This window comes from Prionailurus bengalensis, chromosome A2 (assembly GCF_016509475.1).
Source record: "Prionailurus bengalensis isolate Pbe53 chromosome A2, Fcat_Pben_1.1_paternal_pri, whole genome shotgun sequence".
Lineage (NCBI taxonomy): Eukaryota > Metazoa > Chordata > Mammalia > Carnivora > Felidae > Prionailurus > Prionailurus bengalensis.
This window is the reverse complement of record NC_057348.1, coordinates 12,217,696-12,237,606: the sequence shown is the minus strand read 5'-3', so window position 1 is coordinate 12,237,606 and position 19,911 is coordinate 12,217,696. Positions and strand designations below refer to the sequence as shown.

The following is a 19,911-nucleotide window of genomic DNA, read 5'->3' as shown; positions in this document are numbered from 1 at the left end:
AATGAAATAGGTCTTGATGCCCAAACAGGCCATCCTATTTTATTCTCCTTCAAGATTCCTTATTATTCTTGGCTCTTTGACCTTCCATGGAAATTTTACAACCCGCTTGTCAAGTTCCACACGCACCTGACTGGGATTTTGATTGTGAATGCATTTAACCTATAAATAGTTTTCAAGAGTCTATTGGTTTCCTAGTGCTGCTGTAACAAATGATCACAAACATAAAACGACACAGATTTATGAACAAGTCCTAGGGTCCAGAGTCTGAGATGGTCTCACCGGGCTAAATAAAGCCAAGGTGTCGGCAGGGCTGTGCTCCTGCTGGGGACTCCGGCGAGAATTCGTCTCACCCTCTCCCAGCTTCTGGAGCCCGCATCCAGCCCGCATCCCTGGCTGATGACCCTTCGTCTACACACCGGGTCCCTCACACACCACCACTTTCTGCTTCTCCCTCTTCTGTCCCCTTCTTCCACTGTTAAGGACCGTTGTGATTACATTGGACCCACCAGGTCGTTCAGGGTAACCTCCCCATTATGGTCAGCTGATCAGCAACCTTAATCCCATCTGCAATCTGAATCCCCCTTGTCATGCAATGTAACAGACTCAGAAGTTCTGGGGGTTGATTGTGCACATCTTGCGGTGGGGGGGGGGGGGGGAGGGAGGGCATTTTCTGCCTACCAGAAGGAATATTGGCATCCTTGGTACTGAGACGTCCATTCAATGCCCATGGAGCACCTCTCTTTCCATTAGGCTTTCCCTAAACACCTCCATAAGGTTCCCCTAGGGGACTTGTGTGTTTTTTGTTTGATTTAATCCCAGGCACTTCATTCTGGGTACTATTGTCAATAGTTTGTAGTTGGCTTAAGGGTTATTCTATCTGATCATGAATGAATGCTTAATTTTATTAAACCCTCTGCCCATACCTGTTGAAGTGATCATATGTTTTCCTCCCTGACTTAAAAAAAAATTTTTTTTTAACTAGGCTCCACGCTGGGTGCTCCAATGCAGGGCTCGAACTCATCAACTCTGGGATCAAGACCTGAGCTGACATCAAAAGATGTGCCACCCAGGCGCCCCAACTCCCTTATCTTTTTAAGGCAGTGGATCGGAGCAATGCGTTTTCCAGCATTAAATTTTGCATACCTAAGATCCAACCTTAGACACAAGGTTACATCCTTTTTGTACGCCACCACTTCCCCTCTGATTTTTCAAGAGAACGTGCGTGCTTGCATGTGGGTGTACGTGTGTGCATGGGCAAGTGGGGGGGGGGCGGCAAAAGGAGAGGGAGAATCTCTAGCAGGCTCTGTGCTCAGCGTGGGTTATAGGGCTTGATCCGCAACCCTGGGATCATGACCGGAGCTGGTATGAAAAGTTGGATGCTTAACTGACTGACCCACCCAGACGCCCCCCTCCCTCAATTTTATTTAGGATTTTCACATCTATGGTCACCAGTGAGGCTAGTCTAGAATTTTCCTGTTTCATATTGTTTTGAGGAAATGCTGGTCTCATAAAACGAGTCAAATGTTTATTTTTCTTCTGAGTTTGTTAAACTCCCTTTTCTCTCCCCTTGAGTGTTTGGTAGGACTTTTCCAAGAACGCCATCTGGGTCCGGAGTTCTGACTAGTTCTGTTTCCTTGCTAGCTTATAGGACTATTCAGACTTTCCCCCTCTTTTTGAGTCAGTTTTTTACCCTCTAGGAACTTACCCAAGTTAGTTGACATTTTCAAGTGTGCTGGCACCAAGCTGCTCACAGCATCCTCCCCCCGCCCCCCTCCGTGGGGTTTTCGCGTGGCTTAGACAGGAGAGCCCCCCCTCCAGGAGGCGGAAGCCCCTGCAGGCGCATGGCCTGGGCAGCAGAAGGCGGCCTGCCTGCCTCAGGAGGCACCTCTCCTGCTCTAATCTCTCCATGTTTGAAAAGCTCTCTCTCCACGTTTGATGTCTTCCGAGGGATAGCGATTTGGGCCTTCTTTTCATCTTGATCAAATTTCCCAGCAGCTTCTGAATTCCATTCATCTATTAAAATAAGCAACTTGTGGTTCTGCTTTTTATCGAATGTTTGCTTTCTATTCCCCTCCTATTATTTCCTTCTTCCTGTGTTCTTAGGCTTATTTTCTTGTTCTTTTCCTGACTCAAGACGCATGCTTAGCCCAGCACTTTCCATCTTTCTTCTACATATACTATACCTAGTATTACACAGGCACACGCTCACAGTGGGAGGGTTTGCACATAACCTTGTCCCAAGCATTGCTGGGAACAGAGGCCCCACTCTACCCTGCAGATGACCTGTGACCCCCAGGGGCTCGAGAGGCTGCGGCTTGGCCTCCAGCAAGGGCAGTGATGGAAAATGCTCTGGACCCAGGGTCTTCTGGAAGGAGGCCATCAGGGCTTGCTGCGGATGTGGGTGTGGGCAGTGAGGGGCAAGGCATCAAGGGCACTTCTAAGGGCTCTGGTCTGAGCCCCACCAGCCCTCAAAGGGGGAGCTGGGCGATCTGGGGGAGGGATAGGGGTGCACAGCCCTTGCAGGCAACAGGGGGTGAGCCGGGCAAGGCCCAGCAGGGCAGCAGGAGGAGATGCAGGTGCCTGCCGTGGGAAGACAGGGCACTTCCTGCCCATGCGCCCACCACAATCCCCTCTGAGGACCAGGCATCGGTTTTCAAACTCCAGTGCACATATGAACCACAGGTGGAAACTGTTCAGAGGTCTCCTGGGCCTCGATCCCAGAGACTCTGCCTCAGCAGGTTGGTGGGGGGGGTGGGGGGGGTCTGTGAACATGCATTTCTAGTGAGCTCAGAGAGGACCTTGATGTGAGTCCAGCACCTGCCCCTGGCCACCCAGGAGTCCGCAGCACGCTGCACCTGAGGGAAGGCAGGCAGTGTGTTTTAGTAATGGAATTTAATGTAATCGTGACACGGACACAGACAGGGTGGTGGTGCAGTGGGTGACCCAGCACAGACGGGGATGGCCCGTGCCCCCTGCCCTATGGGGCCGGCGGTCCCCCGGGGGACAAACACTGATGTGGCTGGGTGATGGCCTTGCATGGCACGGCTCACCCTGGGAAGGCACCTCCGCTGAAGCCGGGGGTCTAGGCCGGGAGCCCCGAGGAGCAGTCAGAAGCTGCAGCCACAGACCCGAGTGCCAGGTTCCGGCCGGACGTGGGAGGGCCACCCGGTGCTGGCGCTGCTGAGGAGGGGGGGCAAGCCCGCCCACGCTAAGTGCTGCCCAAGAGCGCTTCAGGACAAGGGGCGGGGGGTGCACACAGTGAGGTTCACGTAAACAACGATGGACGAACAAGACAAACTCTGGGGACACTTATAAACCTACGACGTTCAGCAGAACGGCAATAAAAGAGCGGCCCTGCCGGCCCGGCCACATGCCGCGTGCGGCCAGCAGTCCGGCGGGCATTTCCCAATCTTTCTGGCGCCTGGGAGCTAAACAGCACAGAAGGCTGCATTTGATCTCTGGAGGGAAAGATTTCATTTCCTTCCCCTCAAACTGACTCAGGGGGCAGAGAGACAAGACTTCTCGAAGATGAGCCTCTTCTGGGAGAAGGGACCTCAGGGACGAGAGTGGCAACGGCAGAGCAGGTGTGCCTGGAGGAGGTGGGGCCCGGGAGGAGCCGGGAGGAGCTGGGAGGGTGGCTGGCAGCCAGGGGGGCGCCCCTCCTCCATCCCGCAGGCTCGGCAGGTGTTTCCTCCGGGTGCTTCCACCTGGAGCGCCAGCGCTGGCCGTGGGGCCCATCACTGGGTCCGGAGCTGGTAATCTAGAAGCAGGGAAGGAGGCGTTGGTTTTCTGCTCCGCACCTGGGGGCGGAGCCGCCCCCCTCCCCCACCACAACCCTGGGGCTGCTCTGTGTGCACCACCTGGGGCACAGGGGGGCGGCCACCAGGAAGCCTGTCTGCACCGCCCGTGGCGGGCTGCACGCACCTCCGTTCTGAGTGATGTACCGGACCCACGGCAGAGCCTGGTAGCCGCTCTTCTCAATGATCTTCAGGTAGCGCACCTAGGGCACGGGCAGCAGGGCCTGAGTACGTGCGTGCTGCCCCTCGCCCCCACCCCGTCACTCCCTCGGGGCCGGGGAGGGGAGGGGAGGCTGTGAGGAGGAGCAGGCAAGCACAGGCAGAGGTGTTGGGGGGGGGGGAGGAGGAAGGGGCATCTGTCTGGAGCGTGTGGACACTGCGGGAGGGAGCGGTCACTGCCAGAAGGTGCGGGAAAGAGCCCAGGCTGTGCCCTCTCAGACACGGCCCTCCAGCAGACTCCTGGAGAGGAGGCCCAGAGTTCACCTCCCCTCGCGGGTTTGGAAAACAGGCCCTGTGGTGGCAGGTGCGCGAACACCGGAGGCTCAAACTCTAGTTCTGGGGGCGGAACGACTCTCTAATCTCAGGGCTGAAGTGCAGGGTGAGGTCTGTGTGGACAGGGGTGGGACCAGGCTGCCCAAGGAGGGCGGCAGAGCCGGGGCAGCACGTCGGCACCCTGGGAAGGCAGACCAGCACCGTTGTCCACGCTGGCTGCAGCAACCCGAGCTGGGATGGAGGCCTGGGCCCGTCCACGTGCGCTCTGGGGCCCTGCGGCCCTGGCCGCGTGTACCTGGATGCCAGAGGTAGTGAAGTAGGGGATCTCAAACTTGACGCTGATCGGGGGCTTGCCCTCCTTGTCCTCCGCCTCCACACTCGGAAGGCCAAAGTGGGCCCGCATCAGGTACTCCTTGCCACCCTGGGGGAGCAGACGAGGGAGAGACAGTCAGGCCAAGGCCCCGGCCCAGCTCAGCCAACAGCTGCTCCTGCAGGGCACCAAGTTGCTGGCCCGGCCACGGAGCCCCTTCCTGCGTGGCCCCGGTCTCCCAGAGTCTCGGCTCCTCAGACACACTTACACTTAGCCCAGGCCTCTCGGACCGGCCTGCCAGCTGAGCCGGCCCGATCGCAGGCATGCTGCAGAAAATCGCCGAATTGTTAGGATCAAGATAGTGGCACAGACTCTCAGGGAATGAAGACTAGTTGCTTCAAGGATGCCTAGACTGACAAGCCTCAGGCAGGGAAAGGAGGCACGAGGTGTGGACCACCTGCTGAGGCCAGAGCCCGAGAGAACAGCCCCACCTGCCCCATGTCTGGGCGGCACGTGGAAGCAGAGGGGGAAGGTCAAGGTGAGGCATGGTGAACAGAGGGAGATGACAAAAGTGAAAGATGGAGGTTGGGGGCTGACTGATGGGTTGGACTCGGGTCCTGCTCCCAGAGGTGGCCCCTGAATGACCGGAAGCCCAGGCCCGGACGTGAGTGAGGCATCTCAGCCCGGCCATCCAAGCGCCCGGGGTGTCGCACCTAGAGGAGTAGGGAGCAAAGAGAGCGCGGCCCTCATCGCGCCCAGGACACCAGGTGACCCCCACGGCTCTGGCAGGAGCGGCTGCTGAGCAGGGCTGCTTCTGGCCGGAGCAGGCAGGGGCGGTCCTGGAGCTTCTCGGGCAGAGCAGAGCAGAGCGGAGCCCCGGCTCCCGGCCTGCGCTCGTGCTCCCCTCATGCTCCCCTCCTTGGGGCGGAGCCAGCGGCCAGTGTGTTCACCACCGCCAGGGCCAGGGCCACAGCAGGGACTCTGCCTGAGCCAGTGACATGTGCTGAGTAAAGACTCTGGGACAATGAGGGGAGAATAATGCGGTCCCAGCCGCAGACAAAGCAGGCAGCTGAGGAACTAAAGCTGCTTCATCATCAGCCTGTGTATGAAACAGTAACCGGACCCCAAATCTGAGCCTTATAAAGACAAAAGGGGAAACGAAAGCACGAGGACAGGCCGAGGGGCAGCGGCGCGTCGGCTCGCCCGCCCCGTGTCCGTCACGCCGATGTCAGCGGGTGCAAGTCCCCCGAGGGCGAGAGAGACCTACAGGCCGGCTCACAGGCCAAAACACAACTCTGTGCCGCAAAAGCAGAGAAAGGCCACACCCGCAGGAAGACCCGGCGAAGGCGCACCAGCCAGAGGCAGACAAGTGGCAGGGGAGAACGCAGGGCAGCAGCCACAGGTGCAAGGAGGGCAGGCCGTGGTCCCGGAGGCCGCGGTCCCGAGGTCCACAGGGAGGACACCGCAGCTGCGAGTATCCACGGCACCAACTCACGCGGCAGCAGCTTGTGAAGCGGGCGCCACACGAGGCGCAGAGGGAGCCGGAGGAAGGCCGAGCTGACGGGCAGACGCTACCTCGGCGTCACGCAGACCTCGTGGGCTCTCTCCCCGCCAGCAGAAGCCCTGCCTTCCTCCCAAGCGCACGCAGGGGATCTGCAAACTCTGACCTTCCATTCGCATACAACAAACACTTCAAGAAATCCCAGAAACGGAAACGACAAGAATAACACTGTCTGGCCTCAGTGCTCCAAATCTGTAGTGAGGAGAAAAGAAAACAGAAGGCCCTTCCCCGAGGAAATTTAAAAAGAACAACCCACTCTGTTTGGTTACAGAATTTCTAGACGATCACATCAAATAGGACATGTCAGAATCTAAGCGCTATATAGCTAAGGCAGGGCTCGTAGGAATATTTATGGCTTAAATACTTGTGGCGATATAAATTTTAAAACAAAATCATCAAATGAAACTATCCAACTTGAAAACTCAGAACAAGGATGGAGCCTGGGTGGCTCAGTTGCTTAAGCATCCAACTTCGGCTCAGGTCATGATCTCATGGTTGGTGGGTTCGAGCCCCACATCGGGTTCTGTGCTGACAGGTCGGAGCCTGGAGCCTGCTTCAGATTCTGTGCCTCCCTCTCTCTCTCTGCCCCTCCCTGCTCATACTCTGTCTCTGTCTCTGTCTCTCTCTCTCTCTCTAGAAGTTAATAAACATTAAAAAAAATTTTAAAAAAAGAAAGAAAACTTAGAACAAGGAAAGGATGAAGAAATTTAAACCAAAGACTTATAAAAGACTGGAAAACATTACAACAAAATTAAAAAGCAAATCTGGGGGAAAAAAGAGAGAGAGAGATAAGCCACTAGGCAGCTTTATCAAGGAAGACAGAAGGCCCAAATAGACAAAATAAAAAATAACAAGGTAGAAGTAACCATCATAATGGGAAAAAAAAAGAAAAAGAAAAAGAAAGACCACTTTCTCCAACTTGGCAGACAACTTAAAAACCTGCTTAGGTTGGCTGGCTTTTTGAAGGGAAACAATTTACCCAAACAGCCTGTAACAGAAATGGAAACTCTGAATGGCCCAATTTCCACAGAAGAGAGAAAGTAGTAGAGATCTGGAAGGTCACACAGCCAAATTCTATCAACCTCAAGACCAGACGACATCCAGGCTCCTCAAACTGCCCTGCGGCATGGAAATGGGGCACGGGGTAATTACGAAACAGGCAGAACAGAGAGCGCCCCCAAAAAAGTCAGCCTCGGTTACGAACATCAGCGTGCAAAGGTTATGCACAGTGTTAACGCAGTTCAACGGTGCTTTAAAAAGGAAATATGCCTCGATCAGGTGGAGCTTACCGGAAGGCAGCCATGTTTCGAGATCCACCCGTTAACAGATCTGAACTGAGACACCAAAGGGGCACCTGGATGAATTTGTTACCCATTTGTGCCGAAAACACAGCGAAGTAAGGGCTGGATCGAGTCCACGGCCCCACGTGGTGTCAGACTTGGGGGGAGGACGCCCAGCGCCTCCAGCTGGGGCCAAGACCAGAGGTCACTCTCCACCTCCACTTACGGGCCCTGGAGACAGCAGCCAAAGCAAGGAGACGCCGGAGCCATCAAATGCCCAACAACAGCAGAGAAGGGAAAACCGTATCTGGCTGTAAATGATACGAAGGAGTATCTGAAGATGCACAGGAATTGAAAGAAAAACTACCATACAAACGTTAGCCACCTGCTGGAAGACACAATGGAAGAGAAGACCCCACTCACCGACACACTGACTTAAAAATCATGCTCACAAGAGGGGCGCCTGGGTGGCTCAGTCGGTGAAGCATCTGACTTTAGCTCAGGTCATGATCTCATGGCTTGTGAGTTCAAGCCCCACGTCGGGCTCTGTCCTGACAGCTCAGAGCCCGGAGCCTGCTTTGGGTTCTGTGTCTCCCTCTCTCTCTGCCCCTCCCCCTCTTGCACTGTCTCTCTTAAAAATAAACAAACATAAAACAAAAAAAATTTTAAAGCATCTTTATGAGAAATGTGCCAACTGGTCGTGAGCCCTGGAGGCTCCTGAGGGCAGGGGATGTTCTGTGGCTTTTATCTAGTTCCAGACACATGGATGTTTCCCCCCCGAGGAAGTTCATTGACTCATTCACATTCCATTTGTGTACTTTTCTGCATGTTGTATTTCAATAAATGCACTTTTTTACACCTAGGGAAAGGCTATGTGAAGTATATAAGGTAAACATTCAAACATCCCCAAAAGCACAAAGGTGAGACTGACACAAAGGTCAGTCTCATAAAAGGACACAGGACAAAGTCCTCATAAAGGACAAAGCCTCATAGAGGTGTTCTAACTGACTTTGGTATTTAGTACAAACAAACAGATTCCAAAATTCATTAAGGAAAACTAAACAAGCAAGAATCACCAGGAAACAGACAAGAGATGGATATGGGGGTTGGGGGGGGGGGAGGTGGGCCTGGCCTCATCAGATGTTAAAACATAGACTAAAGCCCTGAGTTAAAATGTGGCCTCGCTGCATGGACAGATAGACAACAGGACATTCAGAAAGAGACCTTATGCCATATGAAAATTTGATATTTGATAAACATGGCATTTCAAAACCACTGGGGGAAGGTAAGACTTTTTAGTAAATGATGTTAGAAAACTGGATAGCCATTTGGAAAAAGACAAAACTGGACCTGTACCTCATCCCATTTACCAGACCTAGCTCTGAAAGGACCTAAAAGCCAAGGTTAAAAAAAATGCCACTATACAGGTTCTAGAAGCAAATATGGGTGGATTCCTTTATATCTGGGAAAGGTGAGGCCTTTCAAAGTATGACTTACAGTCCAGACACCATAAAAAGAAAGGACTGAGAAATCTGACTACATTAAACAACAGTCATAAAGCAAAGAAGCAATTTTGAAAAAGTCACACAGCGGCTTCATTTTCTTGGTTTTGGCTCAGGTCATGATCTCACGGTTCGTGGGACTGAGCCCCCCCGTGGGCTCCGTGCTGACTGCACAGCCTGCTTGGGATTCTCTCTCCCTCTCTGTGCCCCCCTGTCTCTCACAAACTAAATAAAAATTTTTTCAAAAAAGAAAACAGGTCACACAGCAAAAACCACCAGAAACAAAGCCAAAAGAGAACATCAAACTAGGGAAAACCTCTTGTAACTCGTATCAAAGAAAAAGCTTTGCTTAATCTTGCCCATATAAAAAGAGCTCTCAGAACCAAAGAAAATGACCAAACCTGACAGAGAAATGAAGGGGACAGCTGCCGTAATTTCCAGAGAAAGAAATGCAAAAGGCCCCCAGGCTTAAGGAAGGGAGTCTCGTCTCGTTCATGATGAGAAAACGGCAACGGGCCGTAATCAGCACAGCACGGGGGTGCACACCCCCCTTCCCGGCTCTCCGGCTGCCACTGCTGCAAACCCAGACTCAAGTGCTCAAAACCCTGACCACAAGCCAGGCATCTACGCCAGCACGAAGTGCTCTACGTTCCCGGAGCTCGTGCTGGAGTCCCGAAACCCACGCTGCTCAGGCCTCGAGGCAGTCTGTTCCCCTCAAGGGAAGCGGAGTTCTGACCCGGAGTGCCAGAGGGAAGGCAGGAGGGAGGGAGAGAGGCAGGGGTGCTGCCCTGACGCTGGAGACGGTGCTGTTCGGATAAGCTGCCCGTGCCGGCTCAGGCTCTCCCTCCTCCCTTGGCCCGCCCCTCGGCTCTCTGTCCGCGGGGATCCCGGTCCCGTCCCCCGCTTTGAGGCCGCTGCGTGCTGGGATGGGCACAGGGGGCAGGCGGGGCGTGGGAGGAAGTCGAGGGGCACCCCACTGAGAAGGGTGCTCACCGGGAAGGACTTGATGGACCACACGATCTCACTGTTCTCGGGGACCCACTTCACACTCCCCACGGTCGTCTTGAACTTGGGGGAGTCAGCGTCGTTGGGCACGGGGATGTGGATCTCCACGTTGTTGGCCGTTGACCGCCGCTTGAACTGGCTCTTGGCCTGGAGACGAGGCCGATGCAGCCAAGGTTGCAGAAGGCACGGGTGAGAAGGCCCGGCCCCGACCCAGCCTGCCCCGGCAAGGGCCCCACCCCCCTGGCCTGGCCCGGCCCGGGGGGCCCCCCCATCAATCTGACCCCGGTTCTCCAGGCTCAGCTTGTACCCTCCGGCCACCTGAGACCCTCCCTATAGCCTCCAGTCCCCTTGGCCTTCAGGGCTCCCCATTCTCCCCTCTGGGTCAGTGAGGCAGCACGGACCTCAGCCACAGGCCTGCTCTCCCCGGACAGGGGTCATAGAGCCCCACGGTGTCCCTGCCCTGGTTAGGCCTCGTTAGGCCTGGATAGCCAGCCCTGAGCCGGTGAGGCTATCCACAGCCCCCTCTCTCACTGCCCTCGTCCCCAGGTTGGCGTTGTGTGCCGGGTGTGCACGCACCTTGATCATGTACTCGATGCGGCTGTGGGAATGCTTTTCGATCACGGACTCGATCCATATCAAGGGCTTGACCTGTTGGGGAAAGCGAACGCAGCACTCACACCTTTCCCCCAGAGGGGACACTGAGGCCCGAGGCAAGGGACCATCTGCCAGGCGTGAGCCCAGCAAGCCACCGCCCGGGGCTGCCGGACGAGTCCCAGCCAGGCCAGATGGACACGCAGACAGAGGGGCCTCTGAAAATGCAGAACACGTCACCGGGGCTGCCTGCAGTGGGGGCAGTAGGGCCAACGGGCTCCGGTCACTCAAACGGTTCAGAGCCCCGAGCTGTCAAACACCGGCTGTGCAGAGCCGGGCAGCCCGTAGGGGGCTGTTCGTGCCCTGGGTGTCAGCTCGGGGACAGGGACCGTTCCCACCCAGCAGGGAGGGGGCGGGAGCCTGTCTGGAGCCTCCCGCGGGCCGCCCTGGAGGAAAGCCTGCCCCGGTGGAGGGCGGGCGGGCGCACGCACGTGGGTGTTGAGGCGGTAGGACATGAGCTCGAACTCGCCATCTGGGGGGATGAAGGAGATGGTGCGGTCGTTCTCGAAGCGTGAGAGTCGCACACACTGGTGGAACTTCACATCCTCCAGCTCCACGGACTTGCTCTTGCCACCTGCGGGGAGGCGGGGTGAGGGCGGGACAGACCCTAGCCCCTCTGGGTCACTCCCTCGGCAACACTGTCAATCCCGGGGGCTCACCCCTGGCAGAGCAGAGCTGCCCCCCAAATCCGCGAGAGCGTCTGGGTCACGAACGCCAAGGGGCCCAGGTTCCTGGACAACCTCCCCCGTCCCTCCGCAGCCCCTCGGAAGCCCCGTCACATCCTGACCCCGGGCTCGGGCTGAGGGCAGGGCTGGCTGGCCTGGGTCACTCTGGCCCCCGGCAGCCAGTCTGTGGCTTAGCTGGCGCTCCTGCCCAGGGCGAGTCTGCCGAATGTATAACAGACCCGGCTGGAGACGCAGGGCAACGGCTCAGGGCTCCCGGTGTGCCCCGGCCGCATCGTCATCCCTTATGTTCTGGGTTCCTGTCTTGGTTTTCCATCCCGCAGAGGAGCTGTGCAGGTGGGGCCCAGCCAGGGACAGGAGCTGCCCTGATGGGCTGACACCCGAGGGAGCCTCACTGCTGCTGTGACGGTGTGGCCACCCCTGCCACCACTCCCATGGCCGGGGGGGCCTGTGGTGGGCCAGGAGCCAGGTGTCCCATTTGTCAACACAGAGACTCAGCACGCTGGGTCCCTGAGATCACTCTGGCCCCCGCCCCACCACAGGGGGTGCTACATGCAGGCCGCGTGGCAAGAGCCAGAGCCACTGTGTGTAGCCTTCAAACAGCCCAGACCCAGCACTCCAGGTGGGGGCAGGAGCTGGCACAGGACAGGAGAGAACAAGGCAAGGCCTGATCTTGAGCCCGCAGCTCCCTTCAAGATGGCGTAGGGCAGGGTCGTGGACCTGCGTGACCCTTCCCACACTTGACGTCTGAGGTGCTCGCCCGTGCACTCTGGCCCATAGGGTGACGAGGGGACTTGACTTTGGGATCTCTGCTCTTCTATGTTTTCTACGTCCAGTTATGGATTTACTAGTTTTCATAGTTGTCTTGTAAACAACCTGAACATGTTTCTAAAGCAAGTACTTGGGGTACACGCGTTGGCCCACGCAGCTGGGTATTCCCTCAGCTCAGCTGTGAGCTCAGCGCAGGCCCGCTCTGGCCACAGGGACGCAGTGGGGGTGGCGGGGGGTACTCACGGCCCGTGTTGTCGAAGAGAACCTTGTCGTTGAGGCCCAGGCGCAGCTCGGGCATGCCTGAGAGGAAGACCCGCATCTTGATGGAGCCCACAATCTCACTGCGCAGCACGTTGCCATTGGCACTGACCTGGGAGGCGGCGAGGCGGGCGTGAAGGGAGGCCCCCACTCACCAGCTTCATACCCTCCCGCCACCCAATTCTCGATGCCCTTCTCCCCATCCAGGCCTCCCTCCAGCCCCTGTGCCAGGGTCACAGAGGCCGACCCATGGGCTCTGCCCTCTAGGCCTCAGGCCACAGCTGAGCGAGGACCCTACCAGTGCCTGCTCAACCACTAGGCTGGCCTTCCTCCAGGCAGGCCACACTTGCTTTTCTAGAGATCTCTGTTTCTCCAAGTGGGGCCTCAGGAGGCCACCTGCCCCATATCCGCTACTTCCTAAAGATGGAGCTTCCCGGATCCTGACACCTCGCTGCTCCCCAGGGCTGCCCTGAGGTCCGATGACCATGGATCCACAGCACCAGATAAAGTCAGAGGAGTAACGGCTGAACCCTTCCCCGTGCACTCCAACAGTCTGCATGGCGGAGTTATGCTTCGGGCAACCCTGTAGCTCACGAGCAGACCAGGAAGCATCTGAGATAGTGATTAGAAAGTCACAACAGGCCAGCAGGCAAACCCTGAGGCTGTCCTGAGGGAGCCAGGCTGCTGGAACACCTCTTCTCAGGCCCATTTTAGATACAGAACAGAGGCCACACAATGGCTGGCGGAGGCGCTGGGGCCACAGCTATGACGACCACCCCACATCACCACGTCCACACCCACAGGCAAGAACAAGGGCTGCAGATGCACAGGCCTTGGGGCCACGAGGGCCGCTCCTCAGAGGTGCCAGCCACACCCACGTGCTGGAAGGCCCGAGTTGCCTATTTCTACAGAGGAGGAGGAAAATCTGTCCAGCCTTTAACTCAAGCATCTGGAAAGCACCACAGGCAAACATGAGAGCCCTTCGCCTCTGAAGGAGGTGGAAAACCGAGGCACCAAGGAAACGACAACCCGGGAAAGGCACAAAACAGGACAGAAGGCCCTGCAACGTCTGGTTCTGTCACCTCACTGCTCACTATACTCTGGTCACACTGGCATCTCACTGTCCCCACTGCACACAGCGGCCACCTCTTCCTCCTCCGCCTCTTGTCAGCTCTGCCTGTCCACCTCTGTCCCCACTCTGGTGAGGGGGTGCGTCAGGCCACTCACTGCTGGGTCCAGCACGAAGACAGTGCCTGGGGGCAGAAGGTCCTCAGCAGGTACGTGCAAACGTAGGCCCTCGCTGGTGGGATGGGCTCTGGGCACCCCCCATGCTCCCAACTGTGACTGCTCCTAGATGTGGAGGGCCGTCCCCCCGCGTGGGGAGTAGGGACTGCACAGCCCCCTGGAACTGAACAGGTGAGGTCACCAATGCTGGGAAGGCGGGCTCAGGAAGGGGAGAAGAACTGTGCAGGCCCAAGGCTCATCTCAGCCCTGCAGGCGGCAACCAGGATGGGTGGGTGCAGAAGGGATGTCTGCTGAGCTGCTCAAGTATACCGTTACACCCAGGTCACCGGAAACTGGACGCCAGTGTGGACTCGGCAGCCGGCTCTGCAATCAGACTCAGGAAGACGGTGTTCTAGCGCATCTGGGACAACTGCACCTGCCTCGTGCTGCCCCGTGTATGGAAGAACAGGGTCCTTCAGGCACAGCCACATGCTGGGTGCACTGTGGTCAGGACACCCATCGAACTGCCAGTGTTTTCATATAACCTATTTATAGGCTGTTCCCCCGGATCTGCTTTCATAGGCCAGCACACTCTAGTGCCAGATGGACCATGTTCTGGGCTCAATAAACAATTCAGACAAAGGCAGGAGGGGCATGTGGTTACTGAGGCCACTGTCTTGCTCCAAGACTTAAAAAGTAAAAAGGCAAATATGTTTATGCGCAGCCCACTGGGAGAATCTTTTTGGGGAAGCACCGTCAACAATCCCACACCGGAGGACCCACCGCTCCAGGAACCCCACCCAGGTAAGGATGCTGCCCCAAACACACATCTGAGGACGGACAAGCTGGCTCATTTCTGCACTGCCTGCGGCAGCTGGAAAGGACACACCCTAGTGAGCCGCGTGATGGGACTGGTCTGATCAGTCATGATAATCTCCAAAGTGAACACAAGCAGGCTGCGGGTAACATGGGGTCGGCTTGTATGCCCTTCCCTGCCACTGGCTACAAGGACGACACACGGGCAGGGTTCATGGGCAATCATCAAAGACTGAAAGGCACAGTGGGTGGATCTGGGAAGAGCCACCAGGCCCCGTGGGAAAGTGCAGAGGAAACCTGGAAGTGGAAGTGAGCCCTGGGGACGCTGACTGAGCTGGCGGAAGCCTATAGCTCTGGCTTCAGGGCCAGAAGGGGAACTCCTGCTGCTTAGAGGGCATATGGAAATCCCCCGATTTCCCCCTTGTCTGTTCTCTCACCTCCAGGCCCCAGGCAACCTAGCTGTTGTTCCCAGAGGGTGGGGCAAACCCAGGATTCAGGCCCACTGCAGGCAGGCAGGCAGGCCAGAGTGGGGATCTAGAGCCCCCAGTTGGTCACAGAACCCAAAAGGGAAGTCCTAAACAGCTGACAAATACCAGAAAGAGAGTAGAGAGTGAGGAGTCCAGGAAAGCAAACCCATGAAGTTATTTGTGTCTCCAGAGCACTCTAGAACTGGGCATGAGTAGCTAGGATCCTAATTAGCATGCCAAAAACTCTGAGAAACAAACCACCCAGTCCCAGACAGACCACCAGGCAGTGCATACTCCGGACAAACTCAAATAGCAAATGGCAGGAAGGCTTTGAAAACTGAACTGATACTTACGGCCCACAAATTGGGGGCTGCAACTTGTGGCCTGAACCTAACCAGGCCAACTGTCAGCTCGAACACAAATACGGACATTTCCTGTATAATCTAAATAAGACCTAGAATCTTATAATGTAACATTCAAAAAGGTCCAAGATACAATCTAAAAATACTCAGCATACAAAGAGCCAAGAAAATTTAACTCACACGGAAAATACAATCAACAGATGCCAATGCTGATGCAAATGTTGGAATTATCTGACAAAAGACTTTAAACAGTTATGTAAAAATTACAAACACCCTTGCAACAAATGTTAAAATAGAAAGTCTCAGTAAAGAAGCAGACTATAGGAAGAAGAATCAAATGGAAATTTTAGAACTAAAAGATGCAGTAACTGAAATGCAAAACTTGCTGGATGGGCTCAACAAAAGGATGGAGATAAAACAGGAAAGGGTCAGTGAACTTGAAGACAGATCAGAAGGAAGCATCCAATCTAAACAACAAAGAGAAAAAAAAAAAGATGGGATAAAAGAAACAGCACCTCAGGGGCCCTTGGGACACTGACTAAAGGTCTGATATTCATGTCACTGGGCAAACATATTTGAGAACACAATGGCTGCAAACATCCCAATTTTGGTAGGAGACATAACCAAACAGATACAAGAAGATGAACAAATCCCAAACAGTAGAAACCTAAAGATATCCATACCCAGACACAGCAAATCTATCTGCTGAAAACTAAAGACAAAGAAAAAATCTGGAAAGCATCCAGAGAAAAGCAATGTGTTACCTACAGGGAAATATGGATTCAAGTGACCGTGGATTTCTCACCAGGAAGCATGGAACCTGGAGGGAATGTCACAACATTTTCAAGGAGCCAAAGGACAACTGTCAACCCAGAACCTGTATCCAGTTGAAATATCCTTCAGAATGAAGCAGAAACGAAGACATTCTCAGATGGAGGAAAAGCAAAGTAGACCTGTTCTGAAAGAACAGCTAAGAGTAGCTTTTTAGGCAGAAGGGAAATGATACCGGAAGGAAACCTGGGAAAAGTCAGGAAATCGAGGGAGAGCCACAGAAGTGCCAAATGTCTGAGTTAAATGGGTTATTGTCTTGACTGCTTTAAAGCATGTTTGAGAACTGAGAGCAACAAATCTTACCACTGTCGGAGGTGGTTTCCAATGCATCTAGATTAATGTATAAAACAGCTCTAGCATTGAGGGGTAGGAAACTTTCTGGATTCCAAGTGAAGTGGTGAAATATTGATTCTAAGCAGGTAAGTATGCATTTTATAGCAACCACTAGATACAACTATATAAAGAGACATGGTAACAACCACCATAAAGAAATGAAATGGAATATTGAAAACATTCAAACAGACCATGGAAGGATAGGAATAAAAAAAAAAAACAAAGGAATGAAAAACAGAGGCAACAAAAAGAAAACAATAAAATGGCAGACATTTTAATCTAACAAATTAACAGTTACAGTAAGTATAAATGCTCTAAACATATCAATTAAAAGACAAAGACTGCCAGAATGGATGTTAAAAAATGACCCAGTTTGAGCACTGGATGATGTATGGAAGTGCTGAATCACTACACTGTATACTTGAAACTGACATTACCGTGTATATTAACTAGAATTTAAATAACTTTAAAAAAATAAAATAAAAGGATGGGGTACCTAGCTGGCTCAGTCAGTGGAGTGTGTGACTCTTGATCTTGGAGTTATGAGTTCAAGCCCCATGTTGGATGTAGAGATTACTTAAAAATAAAATCTTCAAAAAAATAAAATAAAAGAAATAAAAAAAAGAAGTAAAAGGATAGAAAAACACATAGTGTGTAAACACTGATGGAATAATCTCTGAAGTGACAATATTAATAGCAAAATAGACTTCAGAGCAAAAAAATTACCAGGGATAAAGAGGGACCTTATATAATGATAAAAGAAAAGGTCATTTCACCAAGGAAACATATGAATCCTAAATGTGCCTGTGCCTAACAGCATAGCTTCAAAATATGCTAAGACATAATCTGCAATTAACAGCTGGGGCTTTTAACGCTATCAATAATAGGTAGAACTAGTAGACAGAAAATGAGTAAGAAAAGCTAGAAGAAATAAATGTCACCAACCAACAGGATTTAATTGGCAATTACAGAACAGTCCACCCAACAAAAGCAAAATATATATTTTTTTCAAGTGTACCTGGGACGTTTGGCAAGATAGATCACATTCTGGGTCACTAAAACAAACCTTAAATTTTAAAGAATGGGCATTATAAAAAGTATATTTATATATTTTAAAGTTTATTTATTTTGAGAGAGAGAATCCCAAGCAGGCTTCACACGGTCAGCATGGAGACCGATGTAAGGCTGGAACTCACGAACCATGAGATCATGACCTGAGCCGAAACCAAGAGTCAGATGCTCAACTGACTAAGTCACCTAGGCACCGCATAGAAAGTATATTCTTAAACAATAATGTAATTAAATTAAAAACAAAAAAACGACAATAAGGTAACAGAAAAATAAGTAAACATTTAAAAATTAACACACTTTCATTAAATAATCCATGAGTCAGGGTGCCTGGGTGGCTCAGTCAGTTAGGAGTCTGACTTCAGCTCAGGTCATGATCTCGCAGTTGGTGGGTTCAAGTCTCGTGTCGGGCTCTGTGCTGACAGCTCAGAGCCTGAAGTCTGCTTCAGATTCTGTGTCTCCCTCTCTCTCTGCCCCTCCCCTGCTCATGCCCTCTCTCTCTCTCTCTCTCAAAAATAAACATTAAAATAAATAAATAAATAAATAAATAATCCATGAGTCAAAACTGAAGTCTCAAGGGAAATTTGAAAATATTTTGAAGATGAAAATCTAACATACCAATTATGGGTCGTAGCTAAAGCACTGCTTAGACATGTACGACATTAAATCTTTATATTAGAAAAGAAAGATTCCAAATCAGCATCTTCGCTTCCAACTTAAGAAACTAGAAAAAGAAGAGCAAAACAAACTCAAATCACAGAGAAAGAAATACTAGAGCCAAGAACAGAAATCAATGAAATTGAAAATGGAAAATCAATGAAATCAAAAGCCAATTCTTGGTAAAAGCCAATTCATCACAAATAAAATAGATGAAACTCTCACAAGACTGACAAAGAAAAAAAATATGACATAAGTGACTGATATCAGGAATGAAAGAGGGGACATCAGCACCGACCCTGCAGACATTAAAAAGACAGTAAGGGAATACTACAGAGAACACTATACGCATAAACTCAATGACTCTGATGAAGTAGATCAGCTTCTTAAAAACAACAAACTGCCAAAACTCACCCAAGATGAAACAGAAGACCTGAAGAATCCTACAACTATTACAGGATTGAAATTTGTAGTTAAAAATATTCTGGAACAGAAATCTCTAGGCTCAGATAGTGTCACAAGTGACTTCTACCAAGTAAATCTAAAATATACAACTTATGATACTTTCAAAAATATGAAATACTTAAGTATAACTCTAACATAACATATACATGGTAAAAATTACCAAACGTTTATGAATGAAATCAAAGATGACCTAACTAGGGGTGCCTGGGTGGCTCAGTCGGTTAAGTGTCCAACTTCGGCTCAGGTCATGATCTCACAGTTCATGAGTTTGAGCCCCACGTCGGGCTCTGTGCTGACAGCTCAGAGCCTAGAGCCTGTTTCAGATTCTGTGCCTCCCTCTCTCTCTGCCCCTTCCCCACTCAAGCTCTGTCTCTGTCTCTCAAAAATAAATAAATGTTAAAAAAAAAATAAAAAAGATGACCTAACTAGAGAGACATACAGCATTTGTGGGTTGTGAGACTTAATATACTAATGATACCAATTCTCTTCCACACTGATTATTTATGAAAAAAAATTTTTTAATGTTTATTTGTGGAAGAGAGGAGAGAGACAGTGCGAGCAGGGAGGGGCAGAGAGAGAGAGATACAGAATCGAAGCAGGCTCAGACTCCGAGCTGTCAACACAGGGCCTGAATCAGGGGTTGAACTCACGGACTGCGAGATCATGACCTGAGCTGAAGTCGGATGCTTAACCAACTGAGCCACTCAGGCACTCCCCATGCTGAATATTTAATAGTTATTTAATAAAATCCCAATCAAAATCCAGCAGGATTTTTTTTGTAGACACAGACAAGCTGATGCTAACATTTTAAACTTTTTAAAAATATATGTATTTATTTTGAGAGAGACAGAGTGTGCATGCGTACAAGCAGGAGAGGGGCAGAGAGAGAGGGAGAGAGAGAATCCCAAGCAGGCTCCGAGCCGTCAGTGCAGAGCCCCATGTGGGGCTCAATCCCACAACCATGAGATCATGACCTGAGCTAAAATTGAAAGTCGGACACTCAACTGACTGAGCCACCCAGATGCCTCCTGATGCTAATATTTTATGCAAAGGAACTAAATAGCTAAAACAATTCTGAAAAAAGAAAAACGCTGGAAGGATCTCATTACCTGCTTTTCAGACTTAATAAAGTTACAGTTGTCAAAGACAGTGCAGTGTTGGTGAATGAATAGATAATACAGATGAATGCAGACTCACACAAATACGGTCAACTGATTTTTTTTTTTTCAATGTTTTTTATTTATTTTTGGGACAGAGAGAGACAGAGCATGAACGGGGGAGGGGCAGAGAGAGAGGGAGACACAGAATCGGAAACAGGCTCCAGGCTCCGAGCCATCAGCCCAGAGCCTGACGCGGGGCTCGAACTCACAGACCGCGA

General features: G+C 52.1%; 1 protein-coding gene across 1 annotated transcript in view; it reads right to left on the bottom strand.

The window, feature by feature from the left end:
• Nucleotides 1-2,873: 2,873 nt before the first annotated feature.
• Nucleotides 2,874-19,911, bottom strand: part of AP1M1 (adaptor related protein complex 1 subunit mu 1) — a 30,195-nt gene continuing 13,157 nt past the window's right edge. The window contains exons 6-12 of the mRNA XM_043590274.1: nucleotides 12,296-12,422; nucleotides 11,030-11,172; nucleotides 10,524-10,595; nucleotides 9,936-10,094; nucleotides 4,585-4,710; nucleotides 3,925-4,000; nucleotides 2,874-3,760 (exon numbers count right to left, since the gene is read on the bottom strand). Coding sequence (XP_043446209.1) covers nucleotides 3,738-3,760; nucleotides 3,925-4,000; nucleotides 4,585-4,710; nucleotides 9,936-10,094; nucleotides 10,524-10,595; nucleotides 11,030-11,172; nucleotides 12,296-12,422 — 726 coding nt within the window. The 3' untranslated portion in view covers nucleotides 2,874-3,737. The remainder of the gene's footprint in view (nucleotides 3,761-3,924; nucleotides 4,001-4,584; nucleotides 4,711-9,935; nucleotides 10,095-10,523; nucleotides 10,596-11,029; nucleotides 11,173-12,295; nucleotides 12,423-19,911) is intronic.